This window comes from Dunckerocampus dactyliophorus, chromosome 18 (assembly GCF_027744805.1).
Source record: "Dunckerocampus dactyliophorus isolate RoL2022-P2 chromosome 18, RoL_Ddac_1.1, whole genome shotgun sequence".
In the NCBI taxonomy this organism is placed as follows: Eukaryota; Metazoa; Chordata; class Actinopteri; order Syngnathiformes; family Syngnathidae; genus Dunckerocampus; species Dunckerocampus dactyliophorus.
Genome location: NC_072836.1, coordinates 1,928,682 through 1,947,142, shown reverse-complemented (window position 1 = coordinate 1,947,142; position 18,461 = coordinate 1,928,682). Strand labels below are relative to the sequence as shown.

The following is an 18,461-nucleotide window of genomic DNA, read 5'->3' as shown; positions in this document are numbered from 1 at the left end:
TGTAGTTGTCCAACTTGTCCACCAGGTGGCTCAGCTCTACTCCTAATGTGTTGCAATGACTGCATGAGAAGTTGTCTGGTGGGCTACGTTGTGGTTGTCTTGTTGTGCTAAGCTAGGCTACTTGTGTTTCTTGCAGTGACCCTGAGGTCAAACGAGGACGATGGAGTTTGAGTGGGCCGAAAACGACTTTGAGCTTCCCCAGGGGTTAGACCCCCTGGGCGGCGCGGCTCCCGTGGACGGGAGGCGTTACGTGATGTACCACGGCACCACCAGGCAGAGCGCCGAAGCCATCATATGCTCGGGGTTTCGCCAGTCAGCAGACGGGATGCTGGGGCGGGGCGTCTACCTGAGCAGAGACCTTCAGAAGGCCAAGCGTTACCCCCTCAACCACCCTGACTCAGACAAAGTGGTCATCAAGGTGGCCGTGGATGTGGGCCACGTCATCGCCATCAACTATCAGGGTCACCCTCGCCAGAAGAACTGGCACGATGCTCGCTACGGCCCCGTGTTCGACACCGCCTGGGTGCCCCCCCACTGTGGGATGGTCCCAAGTGGACTGGAGGAGGACTGCGTGTGGGACCCCCAACGCATCGACATCCTGGACACCATCACGCCAACGCCACGTGTGGTGGGCGGGGCTTCGGTTAACTGACATGTCATCAACTGTCAATCACTCTGGAATAATCAAATGACGGCAAAGGGAGGTCAAGGGGGCAGCTGCCCATGGTGCTGCCTGCCGCCCTGTTGCTGAACAACAAGCCTGACGCCTTTCTTCCGTCTGGGGTGGGCTTGTGCCTGCTGTGCTCTCCTCTTTTTACGCCCCTGCCAAAAAGCCTCCTCCTCCCCCGTCCCCCCCCCCTTCCCCCCAGCCGCCAGCAGCGGCTCTCAGGCGGCGTCGTGGACGGCGTGCAGCGGCGGCAGGGAGGACGTCATGAGCGTTCCGGCGTGTTCCCGCAGGCTGGTCCGCCGCTCCAGGGCTGCGGTGGTGGTGGCCGCGCTGGCCGTGCTGCTCATCCAGACTCTGCTGGTATGGAACTTCAGCAGCCTGGACTCCTCATCTGGCGGAGATCGAGGCAGCCGCAGCCGGGAGAAGCGAGCCGCGGGGTCGGACAAAGCCAACAGGCAGCCGCCGAAAAGCGGACTGCAGAGGAGTGATCCGCCGCCACCGCTGCCAAAGGCGCCCGTCAGACACAAGCTGCGTGCGGTAGGTCCAACGTGTGCTTGCTGACAATGGAGTAGATGTTTCCACCAATCAGAAGATGCTTTTGCATCCCCACTATGCAGGCTCGGTGAGCAGGACCACCGGGCCGAACTTGAGGCACAAATGGGGCAATTTAACGTGGCAGAGAACCTGCTCGCTTGTTGTAGAAATGTTGGTTTCAGCAGGATGACAGGTGCCATTCTCAACGAAAGACTTCCCAATCTACGCCGATTGGAAGGATTTAGTAGACTTTTGATGAAAATAACTTTATTCATACAAACTACAGCAGCAGCATCAACGCAGAGCAAAAGCATCACTTTATCAAGCCAGTTTGGTGAGGCAGGTTTTACTTGGAAATTAAATAGCTTCATCTTGTGAAACATTCACTCCATGTTAACATTAGGAAAAATACATTCTATAATAATAACTCGTTGAAACTTTGATGTTCACATGATTATTTCGAAACACAAATTCATCATTTTATAAAAGTGTTAAAGAATAATAATTTTATTGAAAAGCTAGTTCAGTGTGTGTGTAGTAGTTAGTGTATGTTGTGTGAGGAAGCCGGAGATGTGGGCTGACATCCATTTTTACATCCTTTCATTATACTTTCTACCCTGTCATCTTCCCTTTGTGTGCGTGTGTGTGTGTGCTTGTGCGTGTGAGTGTGTGACACTTTCCAAGTCTAGAGACATGGAAGCTCTCCAATAGGATGAGTGTCCTGAGTGGGGAAAAAAACACTATAGAAAGAGTTGAAGAAGGTCAGTGATGACTAAATCCCCCATGATGCTTTGCAACATTGACATCATCATCTTGTTTCGTTGCCTTGCAAGTCTTCCGCTGTGGTTGACATGTTGAAAACTTGTTTGCTACCTGGAGTTAGCGTCCCATCTCACATTTAAAAAAACATTTGTCCTGGTCATCCAACCTGATGGTGGCGTGACGGCGCTACACTGCCCCCGCTGGTTGGAGGCCAACAATTATAGGTGAAACTTTCCCTGCAGTGCACAGAGAGCACATTCACGCCACATTTGGCTAGCATTTAAAAAAAATGTTTACAGCCACGTGGATGGCGCCACACCAGCACCCCCCACCCATCCCACCTTTGAGTGCCACACACACACACACACAGCGGTGTGTCATAGATGGCGTCAGATAAGAAGATTGTTTTGACATTTCCATGCTCTAATCTGCTTTGGATGGATCAATCATATCCAAACACTGTCCTTGTCTTCGTGTCCCAGTGAGAACATCTTGACAGTGTGGACATTTATGACCCATCACTCAATGGTTGACGTGCAGGCAGTGAGGATAAAAGCACGTTTAGAAACACTTTTTCACCATCGTCCACAGCATGAAGCATGAGGTGTCATCTGTCCACAACTGAAGACGTAGGCTGTCTCTGTCCTCTGGTTGGCAGGTTATTAGAGATGAAGCTCACACGCTGGCATTAAAAGCGGCATTATCATGCAGAGATTGAAATAAATCCTGCTGTAATCCTGCCAGCGTGAGAGCGTCTTCATGCGCATCCATTTAGCTTTTAGCTCACTTTCTGTCCATCTGCCTTCTTTGATGCGTCTGCATTGTGATGGCGCCCCTAGCGGACAGAGGCTGTATGACGGATGCGGTGGACTTTTACAAGTGAAAGCAGGGTCAGCGTCGTCATAGCAACGGGCCTTCGGGGGGGCCTGACAGCACAAAGCTGCGAGCAAAGAATGATGATGTCCTCATAGGTGAGCGCCACCAGGGTGCCAGGGTGTGGTCTCCATGGTAACGTGTGGAATACACCAGCTTGTATTGTCGTGCCTTTCATCACCTTCACTTTACAACTTCAATTTGCTGTCACAAAGTCCAGCTGGCGCCACCTGCAGGACGGATGACTTCTCTTTGTCTTGCTTTTGATTTAGGGGTAGAGTTAGGTAAAGGTTAGGGTTAGGTATGGATTAGGTTTTGGTAAATGTTAGGCTTAGGGTAAGGTAAGGGTTGGGCTTAGGGTTAGCTAAAGGTTAGGGTTAGGTAAATGTTAGGGTTAGGTAAAGATTAGGGTTAGGTAAGGGTTGGGGTTAGCTAAAGGTTAGGGTTAGGTAAATGTTAGGGTTAACTTAGGGTTAGGTAAATGTTAGGGTTAGGTTTTGTAAAGGTTAGAGTTGGGTAAGGGTTAGGGTTTGGTAAAGGTTAGGGTTACGTTAGGTAAGGGTTAGGTAAATGTTAGGGTTATGTCGATGTTAGGTAAGATGGTTAGGTAAGGGTTAAGGTTTGGTAAAGGTTAGGGTTAAGGTGAGGGTGAGGGTTTTTTGGAGGAAGTCATATGATTGTCACATGACAACCCCAATGTTTCCCACTTGTGTCACTTAGGGACTAGACTTGTGTAGGACACATTTGAAGACTTCCTATAGGGTAAAAGAATGCTATGAGTAGTAAAAGCTGGCCAACATTCCTCCAAGCTGATATTACACGTACATAATGAACGCTTGTGTGCTGAGCAGGTGGCCACCGCGACCCCGCCCTTCCACGCACGCGTGTGTTAACACTTAAACAGTGGGACTCACACTGTGGGATGGAAATACACTCTGAGGTCATGTGGTTTTACACGTTGTCATCATCAAGATCAGTGCGTGCCTTCAGTGGACAGACGTGCACCGCCGGGGTCGCAGGTCATCTCTTCTGGATGATTGAGGCTGGAATACTTCTGTCAGTACATTTCAATAAGTACACTGTGTACTCAGGCACACTTGTGTGTTTGCTAGTAAGTGCTAATATTTGCACATTTACGCTGAGATGCTAAGAGAGGTGCCATTGTTTCTTTTGTTTTGGTGGATTTCGGAAGAAAGAAGAACAGGAAAGGTTACATACAGGAAATGATGCACTAAAAAAAGCCAAGCAATCACAGCTCTGCAGTCTGTGTCGGTGCTGACATGAATTAGATGTTTTTGGAGGTGCACGTTTGGAGGGGCAGGAGCAAGCACGTGAGTGTGGATGACTTCTATCATGATGCTAACTTCCTGTTTCCTTGCAGGACGTTTACCGCTCTCACCGACCCAAAGAGAAACGTCCTCCCGACAGCAACAACAATGAGAACTCCGTCCCCAAAGACTTTGACGCCATGGATAGCAGCAACCCTGCCGCTCCATTGCAACATCAGCGTGCGCCAGGCGGCAACGCTCACCAGAAGCCTCAAAGCGTCCTGGGAAAATCCTCCACCTACAATCGCACCCACGTCCCGGCGACTGCCGTCCCAGAAGCGACCCCGAAGTCTAAGAAGAGTCCAGTGGTGCGGCAGATGCAGAAGACGACCGCCGCGCCACTGAGGAAGGAGCAGGCCGAGTGCGAGATCAGCGGGAAAGAAGCCATCTCGGCTCTGTCGCGAGCTAAAAGTCGAGGGTGTCGCCAGCAGATGGCCGACGTCTACTGCAGACACATGAAGGATGCACTGATGCCTCATCAAGTTCCTCGCTTCTGCCCCCTGCAAGGTGAAAGTCGCTGTTGCCTCTTTTTAAAACAGACTCATTTGACATGTTTTCTTTGTTGGAAAAACACAAAAAAGGAAGAATGTGAAGAAGAAAGAACGTAAAGAAAAGGAAGAACATGAAGAAGGAAGTACATGGAGGAAGAATGTGAAGAAGGAAGAACGGGATGAAGGAAGAACGGGATGAAGGAAGAACGTGAAGGAGAAGGAAGACCGTGAAGAAAGAAGACCGTGAAGAAGGAAGAACGTGAGACTTTGCTGTTGCCATAGCTAGCTAGCTGCATGGTGGGCGGGGCCACTGTGAAAGGAAGTTGTAATTACAGCCTCATCAAGCATCTTTTGTGGGATGCGCTGACTCGTGACTTTTTATGATTACAGGCTGACTCCCCCCACCCTCCTTATGGACCCTCCACCTTGACTTTGATTGACAGGCAGCTCAGCCTTTTAAAGTGGTTTGTTGTTACAGAGAGCTCTCGGCCACGTCCCCCGCCCTCCAGTGAAGGGCGGTTGGTGGTTAGAAGGCCTCTACCTCCATGCACGCCCTGTCAGCCCACCCACGGACCCTGAAGGCCTCAGCAGTGTCACGTAGGAGACGACTGATGATTGAAACCATGTGACCATGTGACTCCTCCCCCCAGGTAAAGTCAGCGTCAACATCCAGTGGGACGAAGGGCCGCCTGACTCCGCCCACCCAGCGCCGGTACGCTTGGCCTTCGTGCTAGTGGTCCACGGCCGTGCCTCGCGTCAGTTCCACCGTCTCTTCAAGGCGGTCTACCACACGGCGCACTTCTACTACATCCACGTGGACCAGGTGAGACCACGCCCCCGCTAGCTCACTATGACCTTGTTGTCATGATGACACCTCCCTGCCAGAGGTCCGACTACCTTCATCGAGAGGTGATGGCTGTGGCCCGGCAATACCGCAACGTACGCGTCACCCCCTGGAGGATGGCGACCATCTGGGGTGGGGCCAGCCTGCTGACCATGTACCTGCACGCTATGGACGACCTGCTCAAGATGGCCGACTGGTCATGGGACTTTTTCATCAACCTGAGCGCCGCCGACTACCCCATCAGGTGAGAGTTGTGTGTTCCACTTCCTGTCAGTGCACAAGAGGGTGTTGTGTCTACCGGGAGGGAGGGGCTGATTGACGAAGAAGGAAACGAGGTCATCGGACTTCATCACGCCATTTGGGCCGAAGGTTCTGGTCCATCTGCATCCTTTAACTCACGGTTTTCCAGACTGTTTCCCACACAAAAATTAAGGAAGGGCGGCCATTTTGACATGAAAGATTCTCAAAGCAAGCTCATGTATGCTAAGCTAGCAATGCTAATGGCCCCCCTTGCCACATTTTGGACACCCGTGGTCGAAATGAACACCACTCACAGACTGTAACTAACATTTCAACTCACAGACTGATCAGAACCATGATCCAAAACCCCTCACTGACTTTTGTCACGCACGCACGCACACACACACACACAGCCCCTCCCAGCTAAAATCCATGCCATCAATATTCGTGACGTCCGCCAGCAGCGTGTGGGTCGATGGACTCCTGGTCCAGAAGAACAAAACGTTCCAGTAGGTCAGGCGGGATGGTTGGTGGTCAGCTGGTGTGTGTCCTGCGAGCTGATTGGCCGATGTCTCCCGACAGGACCAACGAGCAGCTGGTGGCGTTTTTGTCCAAACACCGTCACTTGAACTTCATCAAGTCGCACGGACGCGACAACGCACGGTGAGCGCCGCACGCCACTTGCCTGTGAACACGCCCCCTCCTTCTCATTAGCTCCTTGTCTGTGCTGCCAGCTTCATCCGCAAACAGGGTCTGGACCGCCTCTTCCTGGAGTGCGACACTCACATGTGGCGCCTCGGAGACCGCAAGATCCCAGAAGGCATCGCGGTAGACGGAGGCTCCGATTGGTTCCTGCTCAACCGGGCCTTCGTGGACTACGTGGTTCGCTCCACGGACGAGCTGGTCGGCGCCATGAAGCGCTTCTACGCCTTCACTCTGCTTCCCGCCGAGGTAACGTCATGTGATCGTATAGTCAAGGTGAAAGGTCACTGAGGTAACCCCTTCCCCACAGTCCTTCTTCCACACGGTTCTGGAGAACAGCGCCCTCTGCCACACCATGGTGGACAACAACCTGCGACTCACCAACTGGAACCGCAAGCTGGGTTGCAAGTGTCAGTACAAGAACATCGTGGACTGGTGCGGATGCTCGCCCAACGACTTCAAGCCCGCCGACCTGCCCCGCCTCCAGGTGTGAATCACCTCCGCTTGACACGCCCAAAAACGGTCACGACACAAGTCACATGACTAAGGCATACTTTGATTGTGTGAGGGTTTACACAATAAATACACAATAATAACACACAATAATGACATAGCACACAATAATTATGCAAAAACACAATAATAACATAGTAACGTGCAAAAATTACACATAACACAATAATTATGCAAAAACACAATAAATACACAATAACACACAATAACGACACAATAATGACATAGCACATAATTATTCAAAAACACAATAACAAGGTAACAAAAATTACACATAAATACACAATAATTATTCAAAAACACAATAATAACATAGTAACGTGCAAGAATTACACATAAATAACACAATAATTATGCAAAAACACAATAAATACACAATAATAACGCACAATAATGACATAGCACACAATAATTCTGCAAAAACACAATAATAACATAGTAACATGCAAATATTACACATGACTAACACAATAATTATGCAAAAACACAACAAATACACAATAATAACACACAATAACGACACAATAATGACATAGCACATAATTATTCAAAAACACAATAATAACATAGTAACGTGCAACAATTACACATAAATAACACAATTATTATGCAAAAACACAATAAATACACAATAACACGCAAAAATTACACAATAATAACACAATAAATACACGATACACAATCACACAAAAGAATAATTATGCTAAAACACAAATACACAATAACAATAATAATAATACAATAACACACAAATGCACAATTACACAATACACGATAAACAATAATACAATAACAACACAATAATTATGCAAAAACACAATAAATACACAACACACAATAACACAATAATTATGCAATAACACACAAATTCACAAAATAACAACATAACACACAATAATTACACAATAATAACACAGTAACACACAATAAATGCGTGATACACAATCACACAACAACACAATAATTATGCAAAAACACAATACACAATAATTACACAATTTCACACAATAAATACACAACAATAGCACAATAATTATGCAATAACACACAATGATTACACAATAATAACACAGTAACACAATCGCACAATAATTATGCAAAAACAATAAATACACGACAACACAATAATTATACAATAATTACGCATTAGTACACAATAAATACACGATTCACAATGATCACACAATAATACAATAACAACACAATAGTTATGTGAAAACACAATAAATACACAATAATAACAGTGACACAATAATTATACAATGGCACACAATAAATACACAATAACTCCTGACTTCCTACACAACATGGTTGTCTTTGTTGCGGCTCTATAGCGTATTGGTACCGTACTCCCCAAGACATGAAAAGTAGAAGAAGAGGACGTTCTGTAGGTACGGCGGGGCGTTTGCCGCTGGATATTTTTGGCCCGAATGTTGCGGCCTGTAATAAGTTGGTTGTTTTGGGCGGGACAGGAATAACTTTGACAAATTAGCAGTGCCTCTGGAAGCTGGCAGCTGATCCAGGAAGCAGCTGCTGTATTTTTAGATGCGTTCCAACCCGGCAATTATCACCATCGGCCACTGGGGGCGCCCTCCAGCCGCATGATGACGTTGATGTGTTGTTTGCATGTTATTTATGTGTTGTTGATATGTTGTTGCGCCAGCAACAGGCATCCAGACCCACATTTTTTGCCAGGAAGTTTGAGGCGAGCGTCAGCCAGGATGTCATCAACCAACTGGACGCCCACCTGTTTGGAGCGTACGCTGCGGGTACGCCGGGCCTGGAAGCCTACTGGGAGAATGTCTACGAGCAGGAAACGGACGGCGTGGCCGGCGTGTCCGACGCCGTGCTCAGCCACTACCATAGCTTTGCTCGTATGGGCCTGCGACGCGCCGCCGGCTCCCTGCAGGGACGCCCCAGCGACAACAGCTGCAGGTACAACACCGGGAGTGGGTTTGCGTTTGGGGTTGTCATCAGATGTTCCCCGCTGGTGCGCACGTGATGCTTGTTGGTCCGAATGTTTACAACTTCCTGTTTGGCTGCTGAGATGTTCCACCCGAGTGATGGCTGTTTGTGTTTGCTAAACATGAAGATAACGTTAGCTTGTAGTGGCGCACAATCAGCCTTCAGTCCCTGTGCGTGTGTGTGTGTGTGTGTGTGTGTGTATGTTTGGCTTGGACCCCCTCACACGGCACAAGGAGGTTCTTGTTAGTGTTGGGGTGGGGACCAGCGACCTGTGTGTGTTAAAGAAAGACTTGTCTGTTCCACAGCTGTGAAATGATGATGATGATGATGTGTGTGTGTGTGTGTTGTTGTTTCAGGTACGAGACCACCGGCCCCCCGCTCTCTGTCCACATGTACTTCCTGTCCGACCGCTTCCAAGGTTACTTGCTGCGACACGTGGCCGTGAACAGAGCCTCCACCCAGCTGGAGAAACTGGAGACCTGGGTGACCCCCCGAGACCACTTCACCCTGGCCAGCCCCCCACACCCCACCAACAGACTGCAACACGTGCAGGTCACACACACACACGCACACACACACACACACACAAGTAATGTGATGTTTGATGCAGAGTGCTGTCTTCTTCAGGTGGGGGCGGACTGGGATCCAAAAGAGCGTCTATTTCGGAACCGGGGGGGTCTGCTGGGACCCCAGGACGAGCCGGTAGCGGTGCAGCGCTGGACCCGAGGCCCGAGCAACCTGACGGCCACGGTGGTGTGGATCGACCCCACCAACGTGATCGCGGCCACCTACGACATCCACGTGGACGCCTCCGCTGATGTCACTCACTACCGCCCCCCACTGACGGCACCACTGCGGCCGGGCGTGTGGACGCTGAGGGTTCTGAACCACTGGAGCCTACTGGGCCAGACCAGCTTCATTGTGGCGCCTCTGGAGTTCTACCAACAGCAGCCAATCAAACAAGGTGAGGACCAGAACCAGATCCACAGGGTCCAGACTCTCACGTACCAACAGTGAGTCATTGTTTTCAATCACGATGTTTCTTTCTGTGGCGGCCATCTTGGATTGCTCCCCCTAGAGGAGGTTTTGCGTCTTCACGACGGCCCGGCCAAGAACTCCTACATGGAGCAGAGCTTCCACGGGCTCAACCCCGTCCTGAGACTCCCCATCAGCCTGGGCGCCGTGGAGGAGGCCGAGGCTAATGCTGGCCTGACGGGGGCATCGCTGCGGCACTGGCTGGACCGCCTGCTGGAGGCTTACTGGTCCGCGGCGGACGTCTGCTCCACGGGCCCGAGCGCGTGTCCCATCATGCAGCTCTGCCGCCTGACGGCGTGGAGCTCACACAGCCCGGACCCTAAGTCAGAACTCGGGCCAGCCCAGCAGGACGGCCGCATCAGGTAACAGATGCACGTGAAGGAAGTCGACCTTTCTATTTATTTTTTATTTAACGTGCACACCCTCCCCCTGTGTGTGTGTGAGAAGGACTGTGTTTTAATTTTGAAAATGTGTGAGGTGAAATGTTTTATTGTGTGAAGCTGAAGATGAATTTTATTGATTGTGAAACGGTCTGCTGTCAGAGACGCTTCTTAAGGGTCTTAAGTCCGATGGCGCCGCCTGGTGGCATGTGGGTGGAAGTGTTCCTGTTATTGTTTTCATGCCGGATGTGTCTCGCGTGGACGCGTCCAAGTGTTGCCTCATTGATGAGGTTTTAACTTGACAAATAAGTTATGAGTCCACTTATTTATTGATCTCATTACCTTGACTTTGTAGTTATTGATGAAGTATTTATTGTCCTATTTGACTAACGATACTGCCTTGGCGTGAAGCTTATTACCATCACGAACACACTGAATATGACCTTAAAAGTACATGTTGTGAATGAAAGATGAACACTGTGTCATATTTAACTCATAAGAATTTAAATGTTCTAAATTATGCCGTATACATCAAGTCACTAAGTGAGGTATAGGAAACATTTGGGAGTGGCTTTCATGTGACTAGCCCAGGATAGGCGTCCCTAAAATGGCAGCGTGTCAAGTAAGCTAGCTCATTTCCAAAACGTTTCTTTTTTTTAACCATGAAAGCTCATTTTACACCAATTTAACAATTATGACGCATTAACAGGGAGTCAAATATTACAATTAAACTCTTCTTGCTATATGTCTTCCATATATTCATAGAAAACAAGCTAGGAAAATATCACTATCGAGGTATTAGCCTTCACGTTGCTATGGAAAGAAAAGACGTGACGCATTTGTCACACTAGCAAAAATACTAGTAAGACAGTCAATAGCATACATTTATCATGAAGGGTGTAACTTGTATGTAACCTCACATCTTTCACACCAATTAGTAGTATTTGACCAAAAACGTCATAAATATGTGGTCTATCCACTTTGCATTTGACCTGAAATGGATTCTTATGGGTTAAATATGTTTGCGCTCGTAAATGAATATAATACATGTTGACAATGTTCATTTCACAGAATGTAATAGTTTGTATTGTCCTTGGAGGTGCCAAATGTCCTTTTTATTGTTGGACTTTTCTCTCCAGTGCTGCTCGTCAGCGTGGAGATGAGCGGACTGGTTGATTCTAGATATGATATTTCTATTCATGAACAAGTCTTCATGTGTTCTGATGGTGCCTTTGTGTTCCAACAACATTTTGGAATAAAGAGAATCTCCTTAATGTCTGCACATCAATGACACCTTGTTTTTTGTTTAAAACCAAATGTATTTATTTAAGAAAATAGTGACTGAACTTATTTACACGTGGGAGGAAGTGATGTCATGTCTGTGGCTCCGCCCCTCACTTCTTGGACAACTTGGCCTGTTTGTTTTTGGGAGGCGCCCACTTCAGGCACACGGTGTCCACTGTGGACCAAAACAGGCGACAGGTGGCGTGAGACCGCTGTAAGGCGGGAGGGGGGCAGAGCACGGCACGGTGGGACACGCCCACTCACCTGTGATTGGTGGCTTCTTGTACTGGGCGCTCTTGAGGTGCTCCTCCACCAGTTTGGGCGTTACGCAGATGACGTGCTGACCTTTCCAGTACTTGACCATGTTGAGCGACTGCAGCGTGCTGATGATGTCACTCTGCGTGATGCTGGTCATCTGGCTGGGGGGTGGGGTGGGGTGGGGGGGCACGTTAACAGTCTTTGTGCTCCGTGTGTGTGTGTGTGTGTGTGTGTGTGTGTGCACGCGCTACCTGAGGTCTTTGATGGAAAGCGTTCCTCTGAAATCTCGTAGTATCTCCAGAAGAACCCAGGACCAGTAGCTTCTGTAGCTCAGCTTGCCCAGATCAGACAGAGGCTTCTCAGGAGAACCCACCGCACTCTCCAGCTTGGACAGCTCATAGCCTACGCACGCACACACACACACACACACACACACACACACACACACACACAGAGTGGCAATCAGCACTACTGGGATGTTGTGATGTGAGCTAGCTTGCGTCAACACTCACTGAAGGCGATGAGGAACTTCCCGTAGCCGCGGCGTTGGTAAGGCGGCAGCGTGAGAATACACGCCACGTTGTTCCCGTCCGGAGACTCTTTCTCCTGCAAAACGACGATCAGCTCTTTAAGTTCCCATGTGACGCCCCGCCCACCCCGTCCTCTGTGACAGACGTCTTACTTTGGAGAAGTAACCCACGATGTGCGCCCCTTGCTTGTTGACCTCCGTGAGGATGTAGAATATGAAGGGCTCCACGTCAAAGTAGAGCGTCTTGTGGTCCAGGAAGAGCTTTGCCAGCAGGCACAAGTTCTGACAGTAGATCTGCTCACACAACATTACACTGATCACACTCATTGATCCAACGATCAGTGTGCTGACCTCACCTTGTGGTCGCGTCCGTCCACCTCGTACACGGAGATGTTGCTTCTCCTGTAGATCTCCTTGCCTGGAGGCTGCTTCCACTGGCAGTGGGACTGCATGCATGCACACACGCACACTTCCTTTAATCCAGGGGTTCTCAAATGGTCCCAACCTGGGACTCACATTTTCCAGTGGTCATTAAGTGGCGATCCACTTTTATTTAAATCATTTTTATTAGTTTTTTTGGGGTTTACACTTTTATTTAAGTCTTTTTTTGTTAACATTTTTTACACTTTAAGCCATTTTTATTTATATTTATTTGTATTATTTTTTACACTTTTATTTCAGTGGTTTTTATTTTTTTACTTTGACCATTTTTGTTATTTTTTTTGTATTATTATTTTGAACTTCTAGGTTATTTTTTTGTTTTCTACTTTCATTTAAGTCATTTTTATCATTTTACACTTTAAGCCGTGTTTATTTGTATGATTTTTTTACACTTATTTCAGTCATTTTTAATTTTTGTTTTTTTACACTTAAGTAATTTTTAACGTTTTTACTTAAGCCATTTTAATTTTTTATATTTTTTTTTACATTTGTCATTTTATTGTAATTCATTTTTTATTATTCTTTTACACTTTTTTCACTTATTTAAATCCATCCATTCAAATTATTTTTTACACTTTAAGCCATTTTATTTATTTTATTTGTATTTTAGATTTACTGCAGTCATTTTTAATTTTCATTTGTTTTTACACTTAAGTCATTTTGATTTTTTTTATTATTTTTTGCACTTACTGTAAGTCATCCATCCATTTTCTATACCGCTTCTTCCTCGTTAGGGTCGTGGGGCATGCTGGAGCCTAACGAGCCTATCCCAGCTGACTTCGGGCGACAGGCGGGGTACACCCTGGACTGGCCGCCAGCCAATCGCACATATAGACAAACAACCATTCACACTCATATTCATACCTATGGACAATTTAGAGTTAACCTTGCATTACCTAACATGCATGTTTTTTTGGAATGTGGGAGGAAACCGGAGTACCCGGAGAAAACCCACGCACACACGGGGAGAACATGCAAACTCCACACAGAAATGCCCAAGGGAGAATCCAACCCAGGTCTTCCCGATCTCCAGGCTGTTACTGTATTGGCCAACGTGCTAACCACTAGACCACTGTGCGGCCCCACTTAAGTCATTTTTATTGTAATTTATTTTTCATTTACACTTTTATTAAAGTCATTTTTTAAATTTTATATTTATTTACGCTTTCATTTATTTATACTTTGTATACTTTTAAGTCAAACAAAGCAAATGCATGTTTTTTTTTTTTTTAAATCGCCGGTCATCTTTTGAAATATAAACAGGCATTTTGTCAAGGAAATGCAAAATAAAGTAAAATGAAATATAAAATGAGATATTTCACTGATGACTGTGCAATGTACGTATGCCAAGGAGGAAAATGACTAAAATATTCCTCAATTTGACTTTAAAATATACAATGTACTTTTTGACTTGCTATCTGCAACCCGCTTTTGGGTCATGACCCACCAGTTGAGAATCGCTGCGTTCATCTTTTTAAATTTCCTTTTTAAATGTTCATCTTTTTAAATCTACTTTCACATTTGCCAATCAAGTGCAACCATTCGAGCATGAAAACATTTAGGATAACAAAGTTCCACACGTTGTGACTTTGGACGTGTGTCGGTACCAACCAGGTGGTGTCTGAAGGTCTTCTCGTACTTCATGTACTTGAGACAGTACTCGCAGATCCAAAGTTTGGGCTGCTTGCCATAGTCTTCAGGGAAGGGCGAGAAGTACCAAGCATCGATCTCAAAGTTTCCAATCTGGATCTTGTCCACGTATTTGACCTTGGTGATCTGTGGAGGACGCGTGAACATTGAAGAGGAGTCATGTGACATCTCAGCGCACAAAAAGCCACTTACTGCCTCGTGTTCCTTCTCCAGGGCAGCGGTGGTCGGGTCCATCTCGGCATACGTCTGCGTAGACAAAAGTCGGATTCAGGCAACAGCGCCATGCTGAGTGAGCCCCCCCGCCCCACACCTCACCTTCTGCACGTGGTTGATCTCATCGTGTTTGCGCTTCTGGTTGCGTGTGATCTTGCGTTCGGGTTGTTCGCCAAGGTCACCGACGCCGCCGACCTCCACACTCTTCCTCACGGCGTCCTTCACCGTCTTGGTGAGCGCCAAGCGGGCTTTGCCCACCCACTCGTCCAGACGTCTGTTGACTGAACCCCCCCCACAGTACATGAGCACCATGCAGAGACGCATGTGTGTGTGAGACTTACATCCTACGTAGTGAACGTAGAACTCTTCTCTTCCTTCCTGCTCGTTTAGTCGAGACTGAATGACTTCTGCTGCGTCTGACAATGAAAACATGATTACATGGATACGTTGCATAGATCATAGCAGGGTGCCATGCAAACACATGCACTGGTGGTTGTGAGCAGTTTAGTCATGACGCCAGAGCAACCCGGAAGAAGTACAGTCTTCTGGCAACTCCATGACGTCATTGCGTGATCTTGTCCGGTTTTCTGGAAAATCTGATCACTACGTCACAGTGCCCATGTGACCACACGTCAAAAACAGTAGTGTTGTCGTGATGTATTAGGCTAGCCGGCGCATGCTAATATGCTAGCCGGTAACAACTTACGCCATGTTTTATCAGCGCGTTGACACAAATAAGTCCCTCCGATTTCCACCGACACCTCCTGCTCCCTGCCGAGCATCCCGGTCCGGTCCGGAGTGTGTTGACTACTGGATCCGCCCGCTTCCCGAACAAGAGCCTCAGCCTCCACCTCGTCGTCCTCTCCGCCACTACCGTTCGACGAGCACGCAGCCGGGATGCGAGACTCCACATCCCCGCGCTCGCTCTCCGCCTGAGTCGGGTCCAGTTCTGAGTCCATGGCCGGTTCCGAACCCCTCCTGGGCTGGTTGTGTTCCCGCCAGTCGTCCGCGCCCTTTGCTTCAAAACAAGCGCACACGCCTCTGCCTTCACGAGCCCGCTTCAACAACAAAGTGCCAATATGGCGGCGAGGACGCTGGCCAACGTCATCACGCACGGCCCCGCCCCTCATGCAATACAGTACAGCAAAGGTACCGTTATAATTTTTAATCCCAACTTCTTGCGTTAAGATATCACAATAAATATAAAAAATAATGATTTAATAACAGACAGGACATGAAAATAAACAACCACACTAATGCTTCCAGAGAAATTTAATGAATGAATGAGAGTGTGTGTGTTGTGGATGTTCTCTTGACCTGGTGTGGCCTTTGGTCATAGCCTCTCCTCTCTGCCCCCCACCCTCTGCTGGTGGGGTGCCCCCCCTCTTGGAGCTCGGGGGTCCCAGTGGTGGTGTTGAGGGGGGTCCCCACGGGTAGAGTGCTGTGGGTGGGGTCCTCTTCTTCTTCCACGCTGGGCCCGCCCCCCTGCAGCACACTTGAGGCTGTCACTTCCTGCCTGAAGAAGCGTGAAATGGTTCGCGTTTGGTTCAGAGCGGACTGCCTCACACGTGTCTTTCACGTCTGTGCGTTCCTCAGCGTTGGCGCGCAGTGGCCCCTCGGAGGCGTATGAGGACAGACGGAGTCGGTCCAGGTGTTCCGTGATGGGCGCACCCCTACCGTGATGCGGTCTGGGCCCGCCGCCTCTCCTTTGACCCCTGCCATGACTGTGGCGCTTGTGGGCCTGAGCGCCTCGGCAGTGTGTCGGTGCAGGAGTACAGTGCTGTGATGGCGGAGGACACTGCTGCGAGGTGGAGGGTAGCGGGGGGTGCTGGACGGCTTCTACATCAATGGGTGACAGTGGCGCCTGTGGAGGACAACAAAGGTCCCAGCTGACGTCGTGTTGCAGGGTCATGTGACTCGCTCACCTCGTTGATGTGGATGAGGAAACGGTTGGATTCCACCTCGGGGTCGATGACGCCACCTCTCCTCCGCTGTCTCTCCAGAACCTTCTGAAGCTCTCGCCACTTCTGTTGAAAGCTGGACTCGATGGCCGCGCCGTCCAACTGGATGACGACAACATGCCGTCAAGCTAACGTCCGCTCTACCTGTACAGTTGTGTCTTACCTCGGGCAGGTGGGGGGCGGTGCTGGCCAGCAGCTGATCCAGGTCGTAGGCCAGAGGCTCGCGGCACACGGGACATACCACTGTCAGCTCCTAGCGGACACACGACTCGTTAGCACATCCAGGTGACTTGCATGGTGGAACGCGGCTGGCGATGTGTGACCTGATGGCGTGCTGCGGTCTTGTCCTCTGCCATTTCCTTCTCTAGGAGGCGGAGCTCCTTTTCCGAGTGGCTGGCGTAGCGGCCCAGGCAGTGTGAGTGGAAGTAGTGATAGCAGCGGGTCTTGGTGAACGTCTCCCCCTCCTGGAAGCATTTGTTAGCAAAGACTCTACAAGTGCTGAATGATTAGCATGACGTCACCTTGAAGCCGTAGAGGCAGATGACACAGTTTCCATGAGGAATGTTGCTGTCAGTCAGGATTTCTTTTGCTTTCTGGGGGACACAGAATAAATAATAAAATGTGAGTCCGCTTTGCCTGCACTTCCTGTTTGAGGTGGTAAACAGTAAGCCCGTGACCTCAATCAGCTGATACAAGACGGGCGAGCCGACACACGACTCCGCCTCCATCTGCAGACATTTGTGCACACTGGAAGGGAACATGGCGTCAGTCGGCAGCAGAGCTGTGAAACAAGTCGGTCTTTGCCGGCTCACCTGCTCAGCTTGTCGTCTGACAGACCTCGCGGGTTGTGGATGGAGATGTGTGGAGACGAGCACGGGTACTAGCAACACAACACAGGAAATAAACGTGTGACATCCTAACTGCTGGAGCGGAGGTGTTACCTGCTCATCCAGGGTCAACGTCAAGGTGAGTCGGACAAACTGAGAGCCAGAATCCTCGGCTGTGGACGGATACAGAACCAGGCTGACCTCCCAGCGCCTGCACCCCACCACATGTGTGTTAATGCGTACATAATGCTACGTCCAGTGGGACTATTCATCATGCTTATCCAACTGTGGTGTAATTCCATCAAATATGCATGTAACATGACAGCATCACCTGTCCTGTGTCCTGGTGACCTGCAGGTCCTCCAAGTAGATGGACTGCAGCACTTCTATCTCACACTGCACACTGCAAGAGGAAGACACGTCAACGTAATTCATATTTTTCACTACTGGCTCTTTAATGTCTACCTTTGACCATGCACGACACGTAGATTTATGAAGCAATGATATGAAATGTGAAAGATAATCTTGTCATCGTTTCCAACTGCTGTCAAATTGTCAGGCAATCGAGGCTAGCTAGCTTTAGCTCATGTTAGCTGAACGCTCTGGGGCTACTTAGCACCATCAGGACCAAGTTTGACACAATCGACGTCAAACTGCGGCTCAATGTAAACAACTTTGACGACGATCACTCAGACAAGTTGTCTACAAACTCACTCGCTCTCCATCGCCATGATTGTTTTCCACAGAACGCCGCTAGTTCTTCTTCTATAACCTGACATGACGTCGTTGCGGAGGGAGCGCCCTCTATTGTATGGGAGAGTGACACTACTGAACATTGCCCTCACGTTTTCACTGAGAGACTACGGTATTTTGCCCATCTTTGTTTTAGTAGTGTCCCGTATTTTGATTTTCGTGAAAAAAATTCTCACCGGTCCTGCCAGAGTAGCACAGCTTCCGGTCCGCT

The 18,461-nt window shown here is 48.7% G+C and overlaps 3 protein-coding genes across 5 annotated transcripts; 1 reads left to right on the top strand and 2 right to left on the bottom strand.

Annotated features, from left to right (window-relative positions):
* The first annotated feature begins 842 nt into the window (after nt 1-842).
* On the top strand, nt 843-11,701 carry LOC129170654 (xylosyltransferase 1-like). The gene is made up of 11 exons (XM_054758396.1): nt 843-1,204; nt 4,218-4,671; nt 5,306-5,478; nt 5,541-5,743; nt 6,322-6,402; nt 6,474-6,690; nt 6,752-6,928; nt 8,618-8,889; nt 9,276-9,471; nt 9,547-9,883; nt 9,998-11,701. The coding sequence occupies exons 1-11, from the start codon at nt 932-934 to the stop codon at nt 10,318-10,320; spliced, it is 2,706 nt and encodes a 901-aa protein (XP_054614371.1). The 5' UTR covers nt 843-931; the 3' UTR covers nt 10,321-11,701.
* kat8 (K(lysine) acetyltransferase 8) lies at nt 10,395-15,803 on the bottom strand. Its single transcript, XM_054758402.1, has 11 exons — nt 15,416-15,803; nt 15,051-15,125; nt 14,812-14,990; nt 14,689-14,742; nt 14,458-14,622; nt 12,762-12,851; nt 12,559-12,699; nt 12,389-12,482; nt 12,128-12,278; nt 11,883-12,037; nt 10,395-11,793 (listed from the first exon to the last, which is right to left on the bottom strand). The coding sequence occupies exons 1-11, from the start codon at nt 15,666-15,668 to the stop codon at nt 11,729-11,731; spliced, it is 1,422 nt and encodes a 473-aa protein (XP_054614377.1). The 5' UTR covers nt 15,669-15,803; the 3' UTR covers nt 10,395-11,728.
* Nucleotides 15,804-15,933: 130 nt separating this feature from the next.
* Nucleotides 15,934-18,307, bottom strand: rnf25 (ring finger protein 25). 3 transcript variants are annotated; one of them, XM_054758405.1, is made up of 10 exons: nt 18,212-18,307; nt 17,829-17,900; nt 17,612-17,708; nt 17,483-17,550; nt 17,348-17,417; nt 17,192-17,263; nt 16,994-17,134; nt 16,834-16,923; nt 16,635-16,772; nt 15,936-16,573 (listed from the first exon to the last, which is right to left on the bottom strand). In XM_054758405.1, the coding sequence occupies exons 1-10, from the start codon at nt 18,274-18,276 to the stop codon at nt 16,043-16,045; spliced, it is 1,344 nt and encodes a 447-aa protein (XP_054614380.1). In that variant the 5' UTR covers nt 18,277-18,307; the 3' UTR covers nt 15,936-16,042. The 3 variants fall into 3 exon arrangements, with proteins under 3 accessions (XP_054614378.1, XP_054614380.1, XP_054614381.1); XM_054758406.1 differs by having other exon boundaries at nt 16,094-16,225; nt 16,387-16,573; nt 17,192-17,417; XM_054758403.1 differs by having other exon boundaries at nt 15,934-16,573; nt 17,192-17,417.
* Between the last annotated feature and the right edge of the window lie 154 nt (nt 18,308-18,461).

Bases quoted from the DNA above. Each gene is read 5' to 3' on its own strand.
- kat8 (XM_054758402.1), bottom strand. From the start codon at position 15,668: ATGGACTCAGAACTGGACCCGACTCAGGCGGAGAGCGAGCGCGGGGAT. The intron at 15,126-15,415 runs GTAAGTTGTTAC...TTTCATTGTCAG, and splicing joins ACGCGCTGATAAAACATGGC to ACGCAGCAGAAGTCATTCAG. The intron at 14,991-15,050 runs GTAAGTCTCACA...GGGGGGGTTCAG, and splicing joins CTACGTTCACTACGTAGGAT to TCAACAGACGTCTGGACGAG.
- LOC129170654 (XM_054758396.1), top strand. From the start codon at position 932: ATGAGCGTTCCGGCGTGTTCCCGCAGGCTGGTCCGCCGCTCCAGGGCT. The intron at 5,744-6,321 runs GTGAGAGTTGTG...GTCTCCCGACAG, and splicing joins GCCGCCGACTACCCCATCAG to GACCAACGAGCAGCTGGTGG. The intron at 6,929-8,617 runs GTGTGAATCACC...TTGTTGCGCCAG, and splicing joins CCGACCTGCCCCGCCTCCAG to CAACAGGCATCCAGACCCAC.
- rnf25 (XM_054758403.1), bottom strand. From the start codon at position 18,276: ATGTCAGGTTATAGAAGAAGAACTAGCGGCGTTCTGTGGAAAACAATC. The intron at 16,924-16,993 runs GTCACACATCGC...TGTGTCCGCTAG, and splicing joins AGACCGCAGCACGCCATCAG to GAGCTGACAGTGGTATGTCC. The intron at 16,574-16,634 runs GTGAGCGAGTCA...TGTCCTCCACAG, and splicing joins TCCTCATCCACATCAACGAG to GCGCCACTGTCACCCATTGA.